The sequence below is a fragment of the Macrosteles quadrilineatus genome, unplaced genomic scaffold (genome assembly GCF_028750875.1).
Source record: "Macrosteles quadrilineatus isolate MER2022 unplaced genomic scaffold, UCM_ALF_1.0 Scaffold_2__2_contigs__length_208266976, whole genome shotgun sequence".
In the NCBI taxonomy this organism is placed as follows: Eukaryota; Metazoa; Arthropoda; class Insecta; order Hemiptera; family Cicadellidae; genus Macrosteles; species Macrosteles quadrilineatus.
In genome coordinates this window covers 157,533,447-157,551,096 of record NW_026542595.1, presented here as the reverse complement: position 1 = coordinate 157,551,096, position 17,650 = coordinate 157,533,447, and the positions used below count along the sequence as shown (strand labels likewise).

The 17,650-nt window shown below is 34.6% G+C and overlaps 1 protein-coding gene across 5 annotated transcripts in view; it reads right to left on the bottom strand.

Annotated features, from left to right (window-relative positions):
• The window catches only part of LOC128988216 (protein kinase shaggy-like), an 86,606-nt gene that overhangs the window by 16,910 nt on the left and 52,046 nt on the right, over positions 1–17,650 (bottom strand). For all 5 annotated transcript variants that reach the window (XM_054409496.1, XM_054409497.1, XM_054409498.1 and 2 more), the window contains exon 6: positions 15,572–15,765. In XM_054409496.1, the coding sequence (XP_054265471.1) occupies positions 15,572–15,765 (194 nt within the window). The remainder of the gene's footprint in view (positions 1–15,571; positions 15,766–17,650) is intronic.

The following is a 17,650-nucleotide window of genomic DNA, read 5'->3' as shown; positions in this document are numbered from 1 at the left end:
ATTTGGTTAATTATCCACACAGAATATCACAACGGAACCTCTCATAGTCGACAAGGAGGTCGACCTAATTGAATGAATGCACGGAACTGCCGCAGAGTTGTAATGACTGAATCATTATTTTTTTTAACAACTCGATAACAACCGCATGTAGCTCAGTTGACCACTGCTCTATGACTACAAAAAATGGTAATGTGTAGGCTTTCCAACGAGCCTACTCCCACTACCCTCAGACCTGTCGCTGAACAGTGCACTGCAGAAAATATATTAGTTTTTTTGCTGCACCCTGTAAAATAAATTACTAAAATTTATTGAATCATTAATCAGAAAAAATATCATGTAGCTTAATCCCAGGATCTAGATCTAAAGAAGGTGCCTCCTATATCTAGTTTCAAAAACTTGTATATTCATATTTTAATCATGATAGGCAAAAACAGTAAGCATATGATATTTTTTACTGCAGTGGATGTAAAGAATTATGCTGGGGTTATGAGAGTTTAATTAAAAGTTACAAGATACTTTTTACCAACATAGACATACTACCTGACTTTAAATATCCAACCCTTTAAGAAAAGTTTGCTATAATACACAGAAAATCTAGTTATGGGTAGAAATCAGCTGGTAAAACTTCCATTCTACTCATTCATAAACAGGTATCACTCATCCTTCATTCATCTTGGCCTTAAAGTAACAACAAGAGGTACAGTTCATTTAGGTGTTACATTCAAAGATAACTCTTAATATATCTTCAAACCCTCCATTAGTCACATTGTTTGCACACAGAAGTTATTCCAGGTTACACAAAAAATCTCATAGAATTTTTTAAAAACTACAACAGACACAATTTAAAAAGAACCATTTGCCAAAAAGGAGCATTTTTTACAGTTATATTACCAAACATTAAATGTGTGTTTATAGGGCAAGGAAGATAACACAATCTTTCTAATCTTTATCAAATGTCAATTCCGCTACTTTTACTAACATTGCACCTAGCTCCATATAGGTAAAATACATATATGAAGGGTACAAAATGGTTTCAATGTGTGATAAAAATACTTAAGGAGTGAAGTTTACTTTTTGACTTAGTACCCTTTATAATAAACCCAAGGAAATAGTTAAACAAAACAAAACCTCTGAGTAGCTAGGCTTAGCATAGAATGTTAAAACCGATTCATTAATCAGGAAAAAAGTCTTTAGATTACATTCAAATAATAATTTTTAAATTTGAGAAGGAAATTGTATCCAATACAACTTAAGCATATAAATATAGGTTTAGTACAGACTTATTTGTCATTCTACAAGATTTATTTATCATTCTGCAAACAAAAATATAAAAACTGATAAAGGAACAACATGTGTTATACAGTGTGATTGAAAAGTCCCACGGTGAAATAAATTTTATACTATTATGGATAAAGAAATTTAACTTCATAAATAAATTATAGCCATAAAACAAGCTATTATTACTTTTTCATCCCTTAAGGAGGACGGCCCAAGAGGAGTCAGACAATATTCTTAAATAGCATCATAGGTCGAGTTTGCTATCAAATTAAAGGTCTCTATTATTAGTAAAACACAATGCCACAAACACAAACTCAAACAGACAATAGAGTAAAAATTCTGTTAAAAGATTCCTTGAACTTGCAATGCTTATTATCTTGTAGGAATACTAGAAGTCAGAATCATAAACGTAAACATAGGTCGATATGCACATCACATTAAAGGTCTTTATTAGTAGAATACAATGTCACAAATTTGAGCTCAAAATAAAAGCTGGGTAAAAAATAGCAGCCGTTCAAAGATCTAAATGGCAGATTAAAGAAATATTTGAACGGCTGCCATTTTTGACTTGCTTGTCCGTTTGAGTTCGGGTTTATAGCATTGTGTTTTACTACATAAGACCTTTGATTTGATACTAAACTTGATCTATGCTGCTATTTGAGAATTTCGTCTTACTCCTGGTGGGCTATCCCCTTTAAGAGGTAAAAATGTAATAATAGCTTGAAAGAGTAGACTTATGGTTATTATTGATATACCAACACCAAGTTGTATTAGCCTTTATAGATAAAGTAATATCTATAAAGGTAAAAAATATAGTACACCGTTCCGGGACTTTTCAATCACACTGTATAATGTACTGACTTTATAAAAACATTTTATACATCGGTTGAGTTACAGTACGGTACAGATGCGAGTAATTTGTTTACCTGTTAAAACACGAGGAAAACTATTAGTAAATATTACTACAAACAAAATATGACGACATAAAAAGAAATAAAATTAAGTCTAGATGAGTTTTACAGATCTTCAATAACTAGTCAGGCACTTTGAAAAAAAAGAAACATTGGCTGAAGCGTTTTTTTCAAGGACAACAGGTTAATTTATTTTTATAAATTTTGCACAGCAACATTTAAACAATTTGTCCCCTCTAAAGTAGAGGTGCGCAGATATCCAAAAAATCGGGACGGATTCGGTTCCCAACCAAGCCCAAATTTGATATCCGACACCATCTGTTAAATATCCAACTTTTTCGGATAGACTATGTATTTTGAAATTTTGGGCAGAAAACAAAATCTTCAAAACCATCATCAATTTCCCAGGACAAAATTTCAGTATTTCGTTTCCAACGACCTATCAGCGGTCAGCGCGTCGTCTACGACTTTGACTAAGGAAGTGTAATTACCACAATGCTTTGAAAAATAATCCAAATTACGATTTAATTAGATTTGATGCATCAAATCACAATCAAGTTCTACGGTAATAAAAATTGTGATTCGATTCATGCACAAAGGGGTCACCTATAAGCAACTCAACTCTTACATCACGACATAAGGAATACACTAAGACATTGCCGAGCTGTTTAAGTTATTTATATCAAGATTATAAGGCATACACCGAGACACTGCGTAGCGAAATATAAGCTATTTATATTACAATAATTAAGTTTATATAAGTACAATAATTAGATTCTGAGTCATCGTTAGTCATATTAACATCCGGGGATACATTATCAATGTATTTGTTCTCTACCTCACTGAAGCCTTCTCAACCTCATATACCTTTCTCGATGAGCATAAACTGCTTATAATCTACAAGTAGATACCTGTAATTTTTAAACACGTCAAAGTCTTAACATGACTTCCCATACAAAACTCTTTGGTTCTTTACGTGATTTATTGCTGTAAAATGTTTTGAAACTTTTTTGTTAAGTTTGAGTAAGCTGTGAATTTAAACTTCAATTTTTATAACTGATCCAAGATTAATGACTTACGTATCACAATAGTAATTGTACAATATTCATATTGTAGTTTTTGTATATAAAAATGCAAATTATAAACTATTAACCTTAATAATGATACATTAAGTACTTGGACGTCAAACTATCCAAATTCGGACTGATTGTCCGGATCTAATTATCCGAAACAAACTCAAATTTCACTATCCGCACACCTCTACTCTAAAATAAAATTTTTATTTTCCAAAAGTTATTCAGTTTTAGTTACCATGTTTAAAAATCCCCATAACATTAATAGGCTAGGAATATTAGGAGTATAAGTGGCAGTTAGCGGAAGGTTTAGGTACAGTCCTAATCATCACTTTTCATTATGTTTTTTGGGTCGTTAAACACGAATATGAGGTTTGCTTAGAGATATTTTGCCCGAAACATTGTTTATTTTGTAAAAACCTTAAAATTTGGACACTTTTTTAGGTTTTTCGGGCAAATCTCGCTAAGTATGGGTTTTTGAGAAAACCCTGCTTTGTAAAATTAAAGATGACAAAATTTACTACAGGTTTCCTATATAATGTTTGTTTCTACGACGAACCGTTTTGCCACTAGAGCACACTAAAAAAGGCCAGAAGTACAAAAAAATTAAAAACATTGCTAAATGCTGCCATTTTACATTAGGTTTCCATGGAACCAACCCATGTTTCGATAATTTTAACTATTTATTTATGATAATAAACTGAAACACACTTAAAAATAAACAAACTAGTGTGTCCTCTGACCACAATCCTCCACCTGAAATAAATACCCGTCTTTTAAGATTAAATTAAGGAAAATGGTGACCATCTTTTTTTATAATGTTAATAACCTCATGAATAGCAATAGGTTGGTAGGTAGAATCATGTTATTCACTCTCTTCGGGTTGAAGGTTGGCATTCCATCCATCCTTTTTTTTTTGAGGGCCCAAGAGGAGAGAAAGCATCTTCTTCCACATCCTAATTTGCTTCTAAGGCTTCCTCAAGGGTAAGAAACTGAGGACCAAGTTTATCTTTGAATATTCTCAGCTGCCTACAGTTTTCTTCTTTATAGCAAGGCAAGGAGTGGTGAGTATGTTGTCGATTAAGTTTTTCTTGGTTTTTGATGGTTGATGCTCTGGTCATAGCTTTTGTGTAGTTAGGAACCCACCATCAATAACATACTGCACTTGACCATGGAAGTGCTTGTTTTCAATGGGGACAGGGGCTTTAGGCTGAGATAAAACATGAATGTACTCATATGTGAATTGTAGCTAAATTACTTTTAATATTTATTAATTACTGTATTTTCAAAAAGAATATTTAAATTTAATGAAATATAAATTAGTGAAGAAGAAAAACTATATTCAAAAATACCATTCTAAAATTAAATATTGTCTAGGTAGGAAATATTTCTTTTGTACTGTCCAGTGTCCAGGTGTGAAGTAATTGTTGGAAGGAAAGCTAAAGAAAAGGAAGAAAATGTGCTTGTGGTGGAAGATATAGAGAGAGATGGATGTGGGAGCCAAGTCTCCAGTGATTTAAATATCCAAAATTGAAAATTAACATTCAGAATACATATAAATATTGAATATAAAGAGACATAAAGAAAGAAGAAAATCACTATTCAACAAAATTGGTAATATCAACCTCAATTAACACTTAAAAAACTCATCATCAATTTCCAACCACCACATTGTGAATTGACTAAATTCAAGTGACTTTCAAATTAAGAACTTATAGCCTAAATTTTGTTTATCCTCATTATTAGCCTATCTCATATTATTTAGCCTATATTAGTACTGTATAAATTAAGTTAATCAGCCTATCAGAATTCCATACCCGGCACGAACCAACCCCTAGATTTAAGATAATTTGCTCTCCAAATTGTTATCTAGCCTAGCCCATCAAAAACCTAGACCAAAATATATTTCACTGTCATAGCCTAGCCCAATGAGATTGTTAATAGCTATAGAACCTAAATATATTTTATTGTAACTTTATGGGAATTTTATTATCTATTTTAAGTAAATTCATATTTTGAAATCCATTAATAAAGAGGAGTAGGTTGCAAAATGGCGCCCAACGTGGGGCTATTGAAAATTCTGATCTGGGCCTAACCTACGATTAACCTACACAATTTAAGATAGACCCTAGTAACCAAATTAACACACAACTAACAAACCTTCAAATACACAAATAACAAAATATATACAACAACACAGGGAATCATCATTTAATCAATATGAGTGACGATGACAAAAGGTACAATTTACGACCAAAGCCGAAGTTATCGTGGAAGGCAGCCGAAAATAATTTGCGTTACAATACCGACAGTGAATCAGACCCAGACGATAATTGTGGCGAATTAGCAAATGCTAATAAGCAAGATAATTTTGTGAACACCGTAAACAACATACAATCAAACGACATGAATACACAGCACAACGAAGGACACAATCTACAAGAAAATATTCATACACAAAGCATCACTAGAACAGCGATAGACAACACAGCAGCAGACGCACAAGACAACGCCGCCATGACATCCGCATCGAATTCACACCAGCCAATGGGAACACAGGGAATGGTGGAACGAGAACTGGACACAGCAGAAGGACTTGACATAGAGGAGAAGAAGAACGGCGGAGATGAATCGTCACAACAACAGACAGACAAATCAGCTGATGTGAGTGACGTCACTATGAAAGCCACCACACTGACATCGAATACGACTGGAGTCACAGACATCGCATCACTGCCTCTAACATCTGCGAGTGAAATAAATATGAATGATTCTATTCTTCAATTAATGCGAATGGTTCAACAGAATAATGCATTAATAATTTCACAACACGACACATTAAAATTAGAAATACAATCTGAAATGTCAGAAATAAAATTACAAAATGATAATTTAAAATCAGAAATTCAGCGTGAAATTAAACAGTGCCAGATTTTCCTTGAAGAAAAAATCACCTCTGTTAAAACTAACCAAGAAAACATGCGTAAGGAAATGGATCAGATACAAATAACTCAGATTCAACATACCAAAGAGATCCTTACAATGAAAGAAACGTTTAAAGCAGAAATATATGAATGTGATACCAAAATACGTGAAAATTTAATCCAAGACTTAGAAGAACAAAAATCCGAAATGAAGTCCATGATAATCCAAAATAATTCTCAAACTCTTGAAAAAGTGAATATGGAAATACAAAAACAAAAGTATGATACTCATACACAGATAAACCAATTCAGGTTGGAACATGAACAACTAATAACAACAAAATCAGAACAAAATACCCATGAAATACAAAAGTCAATGATCATTATTGAAAATCAAGGTCAAGAAATATCAGCTATCCAACAGAATCTACAAAAACAAAGTGAGGAGATTATTGAAATAAAACAAAATATCACTAAACATGGACAAGTAACATCGTCCCCTCAACATATCTATGTTACATGTAACGGAAACTCTGGAATCGTGTCAGATATGACATTACCAAAATTCAATGGTAGAGGATATAATCCGAAAGAATTCATTGCTAAGCTGCAAAAATACTATAAAAAGAGTATACTAAGGAAAGATCCAAATATTGACAACATAGAGTTTCTCATCGACCTGATTGAAACCAGCCTTGAAAATCACGCTGCACGTTGGTTCAACCTCGTAAAAGGCGACATTAGAAATTGGGAACAATTCCAACACCTGTTCGAAAGCAAATACTGGAATAAAGACACACAACGAGGAATCAGACAAAGACTGGAATCTGAAAAATATCGTAACAATGGTAATCTTTCACGATCTGAATATTTTGTCGAACGTGTCCTCACACTACAATCATTGACACCACCCCTTGATGAAGAAGAAATAGTGGATTGCCTGTGCGAACATTTCGAAGAACTAATCCAGAATGCACGACGAGTACAAAATATAACTACAATCCAAGGGTTTGAAGCCTTACTTTTACGGGAAGACATCAAAGATCAACAGAAGAAAAATCAACATAAACCATACATCTCAAACTTACATCAAAATCCGCAAAACAAATTCAACGAGCAACCACGAAGAAATGAAGATTATAATGATCCACATAAGAAAGAATGGAGGGGATCAGATTCAAATCGGAACCGTTACGATAATGCCTATGTTCCAAAGAACCAATACTACCGGACAGCACCTCAACCAAATGATCACCCTTACAATAGATATAACGACCGTAGGACAAATAATTATCCACCACCACCAGAAAACCAACACAGATTTAATCCACGTCAACAACAAAGTAATCAAAATGACGGAAGGCGATATCCTACCCATGAACAAAAACAAATATGCCACATGACTATCGAACGAAGTCCAAATCAACCAAATATTTCCCCAACAACTCCTAACGAATATAAGGAGCCTTTAAACTGTTAAGCACTGTCGATAATAGTTGCCTACAATCAACATCAGAATCTAAATTAAATGAACAAAGATCTTCAGTGCCAAATATTAACAAAATCGGATTAAGTAGGCAAATTAATAATTATAAACCAAATGACGAAGACGCTCAAACTATATGTAATATCTATTGTGACCGAGAATTCCTACTTACAGAAGAACCAAGTCTTAATGAACAATGCTCATTAAAACAAATTCCAATTCATTATCCAGAAATCAAAATTAAAATTAATAATATTTCTGTAAATGCTCTTATTGATACAGGTTCAAACGTAACATGTATGTCTGAAAATTGGTACTCTGAGAACCAAATAAACATTGGCCGTCATGAGCAATTACCAGTTGTTGGTACAAGTATTAAAACCGCTGTAAATGTTAAATCAAAGAAAATATCAAAAATAATAATGTTGCCAATCACCATAGATGATCAAATCACGAACATTCAAATGTTGATTGTACCCAATTTAGTAAGACCTATTATATTCGGAATGGACGTGTTAAGCTCATGGAAAACTGTTATGGATTTCAATCAAGAACAAATAATAATAAATATAAATGATTCACAGAAAATATTAAAGTTTGACAAAGTTAGTACCCAAGGAGTATTATATCATATAATCAATGAAAACATCAATCAAATTAATAACCATAAAATGAGTGATAATACATTTGAATACGAAAATATAAATAGAAGCAACATAAACAGTGATCTTACACCGCAAATGATTAGCAAAGCTATATGTGACAACAACTTAATCAACAATGAAGAGAAACAACAATTAGCTGATTTATTACTTAACTACAAAAGTACCTTTTCTGACATTCCTGGTATATGTAACAAATATGAACATGTTTTAAAGGTTGATAATCCCAAAAATTTCAAACATCATTGTTATCCAGTCCCAACCATACACCAAAATGCTGTTATGAAAGAAATAGAACGCATGGAAACTCTTGGAATCATCGAAAGAAGCAATAGTACATTCATAAACCCAATAATACCTGTAATAAAGAAGAGTGGAGAAATACGCTTATGCCTTGACGCTAGAAAAGCGAATGAGATTATCACACCGGATTACGAATGTAATCGAAGTATCAATGAAATTTTAGCAAAATGTCGCAACACTAAATTTATAAGCAGTATTGATCTGACGGCATCTTACTGGCAAGTCCCGCTATCTTTTGAATCACGACAATTTACCGCCTTTCAATTCAGAGGTAAAACATATCAATATAGGGTCACACCTTTTGGGATATCCACGTCGCAAGCCGCCCTAGTTCGAGCACTCGACCAAGTATTTGATGATAGCGTTGAAGACTTCACAATGATCTATGTAGATGACATTTGTATAATATCTCCTGATTTCAAAACTCACTTAAAACATTTAGAGTACATTTTCAAGAAACTACATGAAGCAAATATGACGATAAACTTTGGAAAATCACAATTCTGTTTGAATTCAGTACCATTTTTGGGCTATACTCTGACAGAAAACGGGTTGGAAATGGATCAAACTAAGATAAAACCAATATTAGATTTCCCCAGTCCCAAAAACCGAACACAACTAAAATCTTTCTTAGGATGTATTAATTACTACAACAAATTCTTGGATAAATTTGCAGCCAATGTACAGCCACTTTTACGTTTAACATCAAAAAAGAATAAATTCATTTGGACACCCGAAGACGAACAAACTTTTACTAAGATCAAACAACTGTTCTTAAGTGCAAATGTTTTACATCACCCAGACATTTCAAAAACGTTCTATTTACAAACAGACGCATCTGATTTATCCATAGGTGGACACTTATTTCAGTATTTGGAAAATGGAGACAAAGCAGCGATAGTATTTATGTCCAGGGCCTTGCAGCCAGCCGAGCAGAGATATACTACTACGGAAAAAGAACTACTAGCAATAGTATATTGTTTACAGAAAACCCGATACATCATCTTGGGAGCAAAACTTAAAATTTTGACTTATAACCATGCCATTACTTTCTTGCAAACCTGTAAATTGTTGAACAATCGGTTAACTCGCTGGACTCTAGCCATACAAGAATACAACTTTGAAATTGAACATTGTAAAGGATCAGATAATCTCACAGCAGATGCTCTAAGCCGCATCACCCATTCAGAACAACCAGAGTCAACAACTCCTGAGTTAACCATTAATTACATTCGTCGTGTTCCTGATCCTCAACTGAGAGACGCTCTTCAGAATTTACCCAAATTACAATCAGAAGATTGCCGACTCCAAACCATATATCAAATACTCTCTAATCCAGAAGATACACCTGAATTCCATCGAATCTCAACGAAATACAAACTTCATAAAGGGATTCTATATCAGAAATACAAAGATAATTGGTTAATTAGTGTTCCAAATTGTGTCATTGACAGATTAATATGGGAATGTCATTATTATTATCTGCATTGCGGACCAAAGAAATGTTTTCTTCTACTGCAAGAATATTTCATTTTCAAAAATATGCATCGACGTATTAGAGTTAACCTAGCCACCTGTGACTCATGTCAAAGATGTAAAGTTTCTCCTCATACTCTGTATGGTTCTGCTCAAGGGATTAGTTGCACTGGCAAAAATGAACAAGTGGCAATCGACATAATCGGACCACTACCGACTAGTATTGGTAAAGTAAAATACATATTGATCGTTCTAGACATTTATACTAAGTTTGTCAAGTTATATAATATGAGACGTGCTACTACTCAGACTATTTTGAATAAATTGTTTAACATTCATTTTCCCACATATGGCATACCAAAGCGATTACAATCTGACAACGGTACTCAATTTAAAAGCAAGGCATATATTAAGAAACTAGAAGAAAATGACATTACTCCAATCTTCAGTCCAGTATATTATCCCCGATACAATATGGCAGAACGACCCATTAAAGAAGTCAAGAGGTGTTTACGCACATATTGTGCTCATCAACAACGAAGGTGGGCTACTTATATTCCAGACATTAATGAGTGCCTTAATGAAATATATCATGAGACAACTGGTTTCTCCCCAAATGAATTACAATTTGGGCAAAGAAACATCCGCTTTTGGGAAAAATACATTAAGAATCCTTTCATCAATGAAGTACCACTCCCACGCAAACTATATTTAACTTCGAAGAGAATCATAGAAAAGCGTCATATAAGAGCTAGAAGAAACCATAACAAATCACATCCAACTTATTTTCATCCAGGCGATTTAGTACTCATAAGAAATCACCCTCTTTCAAATTTAGCGCAAGGCGAGACTGCCAAACTATTTGAAGTGTATGAAGGACCATTCAAGATTAGCAGAGTGTTAGGATCATCGACATACTTCATTAGTAGTTTAGAAAACCCAGAAGAATTCGGTCCATACCACATTTCTTCAATCAAGAAGTATTTCCCCCCATGAACAACGAAAATGTTTAATTCCCTTTCCTGTTCTCTGAAAATCAAGTGTATAAACAATCTTTTAGTGAAAATGACCGTATTGTTTAAAAGACAATTATAGTGCTCAAGATAAACTTTTATAAAAGATGAGAGGACTGTGTGTTCAGTGGTGATAGACTGATAGACAATAGGAAATGGTTAATTCCCACACACTCACACATCACAAATATATAGACACAAAACCACTTTATGTTTTCCACTGTTTCTGTTCTTTACCACTGTTTGTTTGTAATAATAATATTATTAATCATGTTTTGTTGTGTTAACGTCCCATGTTATGTTTTATCAGGTTATATTTATGTTTTCAATGTTTGTTTTTATTCTAGATAAAAAAAAGGTTCTGTTTATGTAAATTAGTTAAGTTGTCATACATTCATTCATTATCTTATCGAAATAATGTTCTGTTGATTCATCACCATACCATCATTTCTGAGGGGATATTGAGATAAAACATGAATGTACTCATATGTGAATTGTAGCTAAATTACTTTTAATATTTATTAATTACTGTATTTTCAAAAAGAATATTTAAATTTAATGAAATATAAATTAGTGAAGAAGAAAAACTATATTCAAAAATACCATTCTAAAATTAAATAGTGTCTAGGTAGGAAATATTTCTTTTGTACTGTCCAGTGTCCAGGTGTGAAGTAATTGTTGGAAGGAAAGCTAAAGAAAAGGAAGAAAATGTGCTTGTGGTGGAAGATATAGAGAGAGATGGATGTGGGAGCCAAGTCTCCAGTGATTTAAATATCCAAAATTGAAAATTAACATTCAGAATACATATAAATATTGAATATAAAGAGACATAAAGAAAGAAGAAAATCACTATTCAACAAAATTGGTAATATCAACCTCAATTAACACTTAAAAAAAACTCATCATCAATTTCCAACCACCACATTGTGAATTGGCTAAATTCAAGTGACTTTCAAATTAAGAACTTATAGCCTAAATTTTTTTTATCCTCATTATTAGCCTATCTCATATTATTTAGCCTATATTAGTACTGTATAAATTAAGTTAATCAGCCTATCAGAATTCCATACCCGGCACGAACCAACCCCTAGATTTAAGATAATTTGCTCTCCAAATTGTTATCTAGCCTAGCCCATCAAAAACCTAGACCAAAATATATTTCACTGTCATAGCCTAGCCCAATGAGATTGTTAATAGCTATAGAACCTAAATATATTTTATTGTAACTTTATGGGAATTTTATTATCTATTTTAAGTAAATTCATATTTTGAAATCCATTAATAAAGAGGAGTAGGTTGCAAGGCCTATAAAGATTTGATTTGGTTTCTTGTGCAAACCGTTATTATCAAACAACGAGAAAGAGTATGGACCCAGTTCGTAGGACAAGAAGTGGTTTAGTTCTTCATCAGAATCCCTAGCGATGCTGATACGTTGAAACAATGTGTTGGGGTTTACGGGTAAGAATTCTCTACTTTCATCGCGTTATTTATTATGGCAAGTGGCTGGACACGGTCTGCTCGTCTGAATTTGACGTTGCCAAAGTTAAAGTCATCTACAACTCTTTTAATGTCTTTCATCATTTTTTCTCTATCACTATAGCAGTCAACCCTGTGGCCAGCAACATCCCTGTGCTGAGAAAATAAATGGGGGTTTTGTGGGAACGGGAAATGTTCCAGCAGTCAGTCATACATCATACATAGATAGATTTATCAAGTGTGTTTCAGTTCATTATCATGAATAAATAGTTCAAATTATCGTAACATGGGTTGTTTCCATGGAAACCTAATGTAAAACCTTTGTAAAACGGTTAGGGTTTATTTTAATTTTTGGTACTTCTGGTCATTTTTGGCGTGCTCTAGTGGCGTAACGGTTCGTCGTAGAAACAAATATTATATAGGAAACTTGTAGTAGATTTTGTCTTCTTTAATTTTACAAAGCAGGGTCTTCTCAAAAACCCATAATAACCGAGATTTACCCCAAAACCTAAAAAAGTGCCAAAATGCTTAGGTTTTTCACAAAATAAACAATGTTCCGGGCAAAATATCCGCCAGCAAACCTCACATTCATGTTCAGCAACCCAAAAAACGTTAAGAAAAGTGATGATTAGGACTGTACCTAAACTTTCCGCTAACTTTCCTAATATGCCTAGACTATAAATATAAAATATTCAAATGAAAAGGTAAATAATTTAAGTTATTATATAATTCTTTACATTGAGGGTGAACTGAACATAAATCGTTGTTAATATGTTAAACTTCTTAAACAACTTTATAAAATTTAAAAGTAAATGATACAGAGGAAAAATTACTAACACTTTTTGATCTCAAAATGAACAATGGTGCATTAATCCAATGACACATTTTTTAATGAAAAGTATTCCTGAAGAGCAGTTAAGCGATTATTGAAATAAGGGACAGACGGGTGAATATTGGTTTACTAATTACTTCAAATAAATGTTTGCACCTTTACGCATTAAAATAACTGAGAAGTATAATGGGTACATTCTTCCACTTAACCCTGACTGATATTCATTGAAGTTTAAAGGTGTGAATACATACATATTATATTATAACTTTACTTTGTAATGAAGTACTAATGAATTACTATGGGTACTAAAACAAAAATATAATTTTTTTTAACGGGCTTAAACTTAGAAGAGAAAGGAACTAGGGATATTCTATCCAGGGGTTGGTGGCCAAGGTGTTTAGTAAACAGAGTCCAAATATTTTGGCTGGAGCTAAAGGGGCCTCAAGTTCAGATAAGGATAAGATTTCTTGGATTGGAGTTGTTTTACAAATCAGCAATCTAGTAAAATAAGTTTGGTGCATTTCCAATCTACTCTAACTTTGGGTTTCACTACAGTCCCGACAAAATTTAAGATGAGAACAAAGCTGTACACACAAAATCTAGTATAAAATATTTAACAAGATAAAAATAGACAATGTTGCGTTTAGTTCCTGGGCTAAAACTCCCGAGTGATACTTGGTGATCCTCAAGAGTAGCCACAAGGCATGCCTGCAGTATACATTTTATCTATGTGACTTAATTTATGTATTATATGTATCTTTTGACAAAATATTTGTTGCCTTGATATTTTGTTATTGCTTGTTAAGTTTGACGATGTCTATTACAATATGTGTATATTGTTGAAGGAATAAAGAATTTGTCTATTTGTCTATTGTCTATTGTCTAACCTTAACAACAAATTGTAGATCTTTCAAAAAAATATTGCAAATAAAAACTATGAAGGAGAAGCATCACACATTCATTTTGATGATTTACTTTTACCCACAAAAAAATAATTTAAAAGTCAGTAGAAGAGAATATTCAAACCAAATGAATAATCCCTTGTGAATTTAACTGTTCCTTTAAATTAATTGTATGCCTAGTTTAGTAACAGTTTTGATAACTTAAGTTTCGTTACAATGGAAAAACTGAAAAACATTTTCAATAAATTCCCTAAATTGGAGTCGAGTTGTGTTCCGTTGCTCCCGTCCGTCCCTTGATCGAGTTAGGGGGAGCACACGCACACACACACACAGACACACTTACTCTTATCTTTTGGTGGTCAGTTGTACATTTCGGAACAGACATTTGCTGGAGCAAGAACTGCAATGAAGGAATTGTCTGTCATTTTACAAAAGCATCGCCGTGTATCATTAAACTAATTTTGAAAAAAAAGTGTTTTGAAACTAAAGGGTGTTTCTTATCTAAAACTGATAATGCAACAAGGCAAGTTCTACGGCTTCCTTCTGATATTCCCAACCTGCATTTAAAAAATAGTAAATCAGTGAGATCGTAAACTATTGTATAGCATCTACTAAAATAGGAGTCAATAGAATCTTTTTGCCATCAGTTTTAGAATAGGAGTAGTTGACTTGAGCCACTGACAGTGTGTGCTGGTGTAAATTAGTTATCTCTGTTGGAACAATTTATTGTAAATAATGGAGTAAGAGTTCAGCCAGCTTACCTTATAAAATTATACTCCAGGGGCTAATAGATACAATCAAAAGACACAAAACATGACACTTCTTAAGAGAATAGGCTGAAGTGAAACCGACTGTAAAATATAGTTTCTGTTGTGCCCCAACAACTATTCAGTTTTAATTTTTCAGAAAATAAAATTTTGACACTATGCGCACTACGAATAGCTCAATCAACAGTATTCTTTTTAAATCAGCTGGTCCACTGCATAGACAAATAGAATTAAAGACTGACAGTAGTGCTACGGTTAGAATAAGTTCTGGCATCCACCGCTAGGAGTGCCACACGCTATTTAACTACACGGCAATCCTAGCAGTGGACGCCAGAACTTATGCTAACCGCAGCACTGCTGTCGGTCTATATTTTAATTCTATTTGTCTATGTCCATAGAGATGTGGTGATGTCTAATCTTGTATCAGGAGTTTTTGTGACCAAGTCACTGTAGGAAGTATTAACTCACCTTCTGCCATGGGTGTGACTTTATCTGAGGGAACTTGAACTCTGTGTAATTTGGGTTCATCTCGCGTATCTGCTCCCGTGTAGGTGTGCCAAGCACTTTGATGATCTCAACCAGCTGGTCCACACCTGAGTCTCCAGGGAAGATGGGTTGTCCTAGCAACAGCTCAGCCAACACACAGCCCGCACTCCACACGTCTGTTACAACAAGTATTGATATAGAACTCGGCCCACGATCTTGCCTACTAATAAATTGATTATTTTGGCTGATACCATTAATACCAATAACATTAGGACACTTTTTGTCATATTTAAACCCAAAAAACCTTACTAACTAACCTACCTTATTTGTAGTGATGGATAAATCTAGGAATTTTGAATCTCGAATCCAAATCTGAATCCTAAAAAAATCGAATCTTGAATCTTGAGTCCAAAAAAATGTACAAACTGGCCTATGATGATTAAAAAAGCAAGAATGGAATAGGAACCATTTAATAATAAATATTACAATAACCATAAATGACATACTCTTTGCAATGAAAAGTTACGTTATTACTTTTGACACACGGAAAAAATAACAGACGACTACTCGGTTAAATCTTTTAAAACCTATTAACCTAAATCGAACGGTCGGTCGGTTATTTGGATGGGAAATATTTATTATTGGTTTTTTATGGTTGTTGTAGGTACACTTTATCATTTTAAATTCATTGATCGATAAGAAACGGCCTACTCTGTTCATAGCATTTTATTTTAAATAGGGATGGACGGGATTGAATTTTTAGTTCGGGACGGGATTTTTATTTCCTTCCCGATTTTCGGGATGGGACGAGACGGGATTTTTTTCAGTGCATAAAAAGAAAGTCTTGAGTATTGCAAAAAAGACGCAATCAATTTTTACCGTTTGTAGCACTGAATTATAAAAACCAAAAAATTGGTAACAACTTACAGGTACCTATAGAAACTTGTGACTCGCGGTCGAAATGACTCGCAGCCATGGTGCGATCGTCAAAATGACCGCGGTCACGGTGTGATCGTCGGTATGACTCGCGGTCACGGCATGATCGTCGGTATGACTCGCGGTCACGGCATGATCGTCGGTATGACTCGCGGTCACGGCATGATCGTCGGTATGACTCCGCGGTCACGGCGTGATCGTCGGTATGACTCCGCGGTCACGGGACGATCGTCAGTATGACTCGCGATCACGGCAAGATTGTCGTTATTACTCAAGATCACGGCACGATCGTCGGCATGACTCCGCGGTTACGGCACGATCGTCGGTATGACTCCACGGTCACGTCGTGATCGTCGGTATGACTCGCCATCACGGCATGATCGTCGGTATGACTCGCCATCACGTCATGATCGTCAGTATGACTCCGCGGTAACGGCGCGATCGTTGGTATGACTCGCGGTCACGGCGTGATCGTCGGTATGACTCGTGGTCACGGCGCGATCGTCGGTAGAACTTCGCGGTGACGGCGAGATCGTCGGTAGAACTTCGTCTCCTGCATTCGCAGACGTATTGCTCGCAATAGCGGCGTTATCGGCACTCGCGAAGCGGAAAAATCGCCGACAATCGGACCAAATCCCGTCCCGAAAAATTCCCGAATCAAATGTAATCCCGTCTCGATAATGGGGCATATTTTTCCCCCGAAAAATTCCCGAAAATTCGGGACCCGTCCATCTCTAATTTTAAATAACATATTAAAGACTAAACATCAATTCAATCCACAGTCGAGCATTGATTGAGAATCGTATTGTGTAACTGAGTAAATCGTTGAATCGTCTGTCTAGTGTCTACGGTACAGTTCCACAATTGCAACCCAGACAAATACTTATTTTGGGCGGTCAAGGTTAAGTCTATGATACTGGCAATAGTTGCTCGAACACTCACGCTGAACTAGAGCTATAACCTACAACCGACGGTAGCAGTAAAAGCAGTTGAGATACATTGGCCTCCACATGTACTACGGGACTAGTACTATGGAACCAGGAGATTGTGGGATTGCAATTAAGCCAACAGCCAATGAGCTGGTTGATTTGTCTGGTGGTACCAACATAACAACATTACACAGCG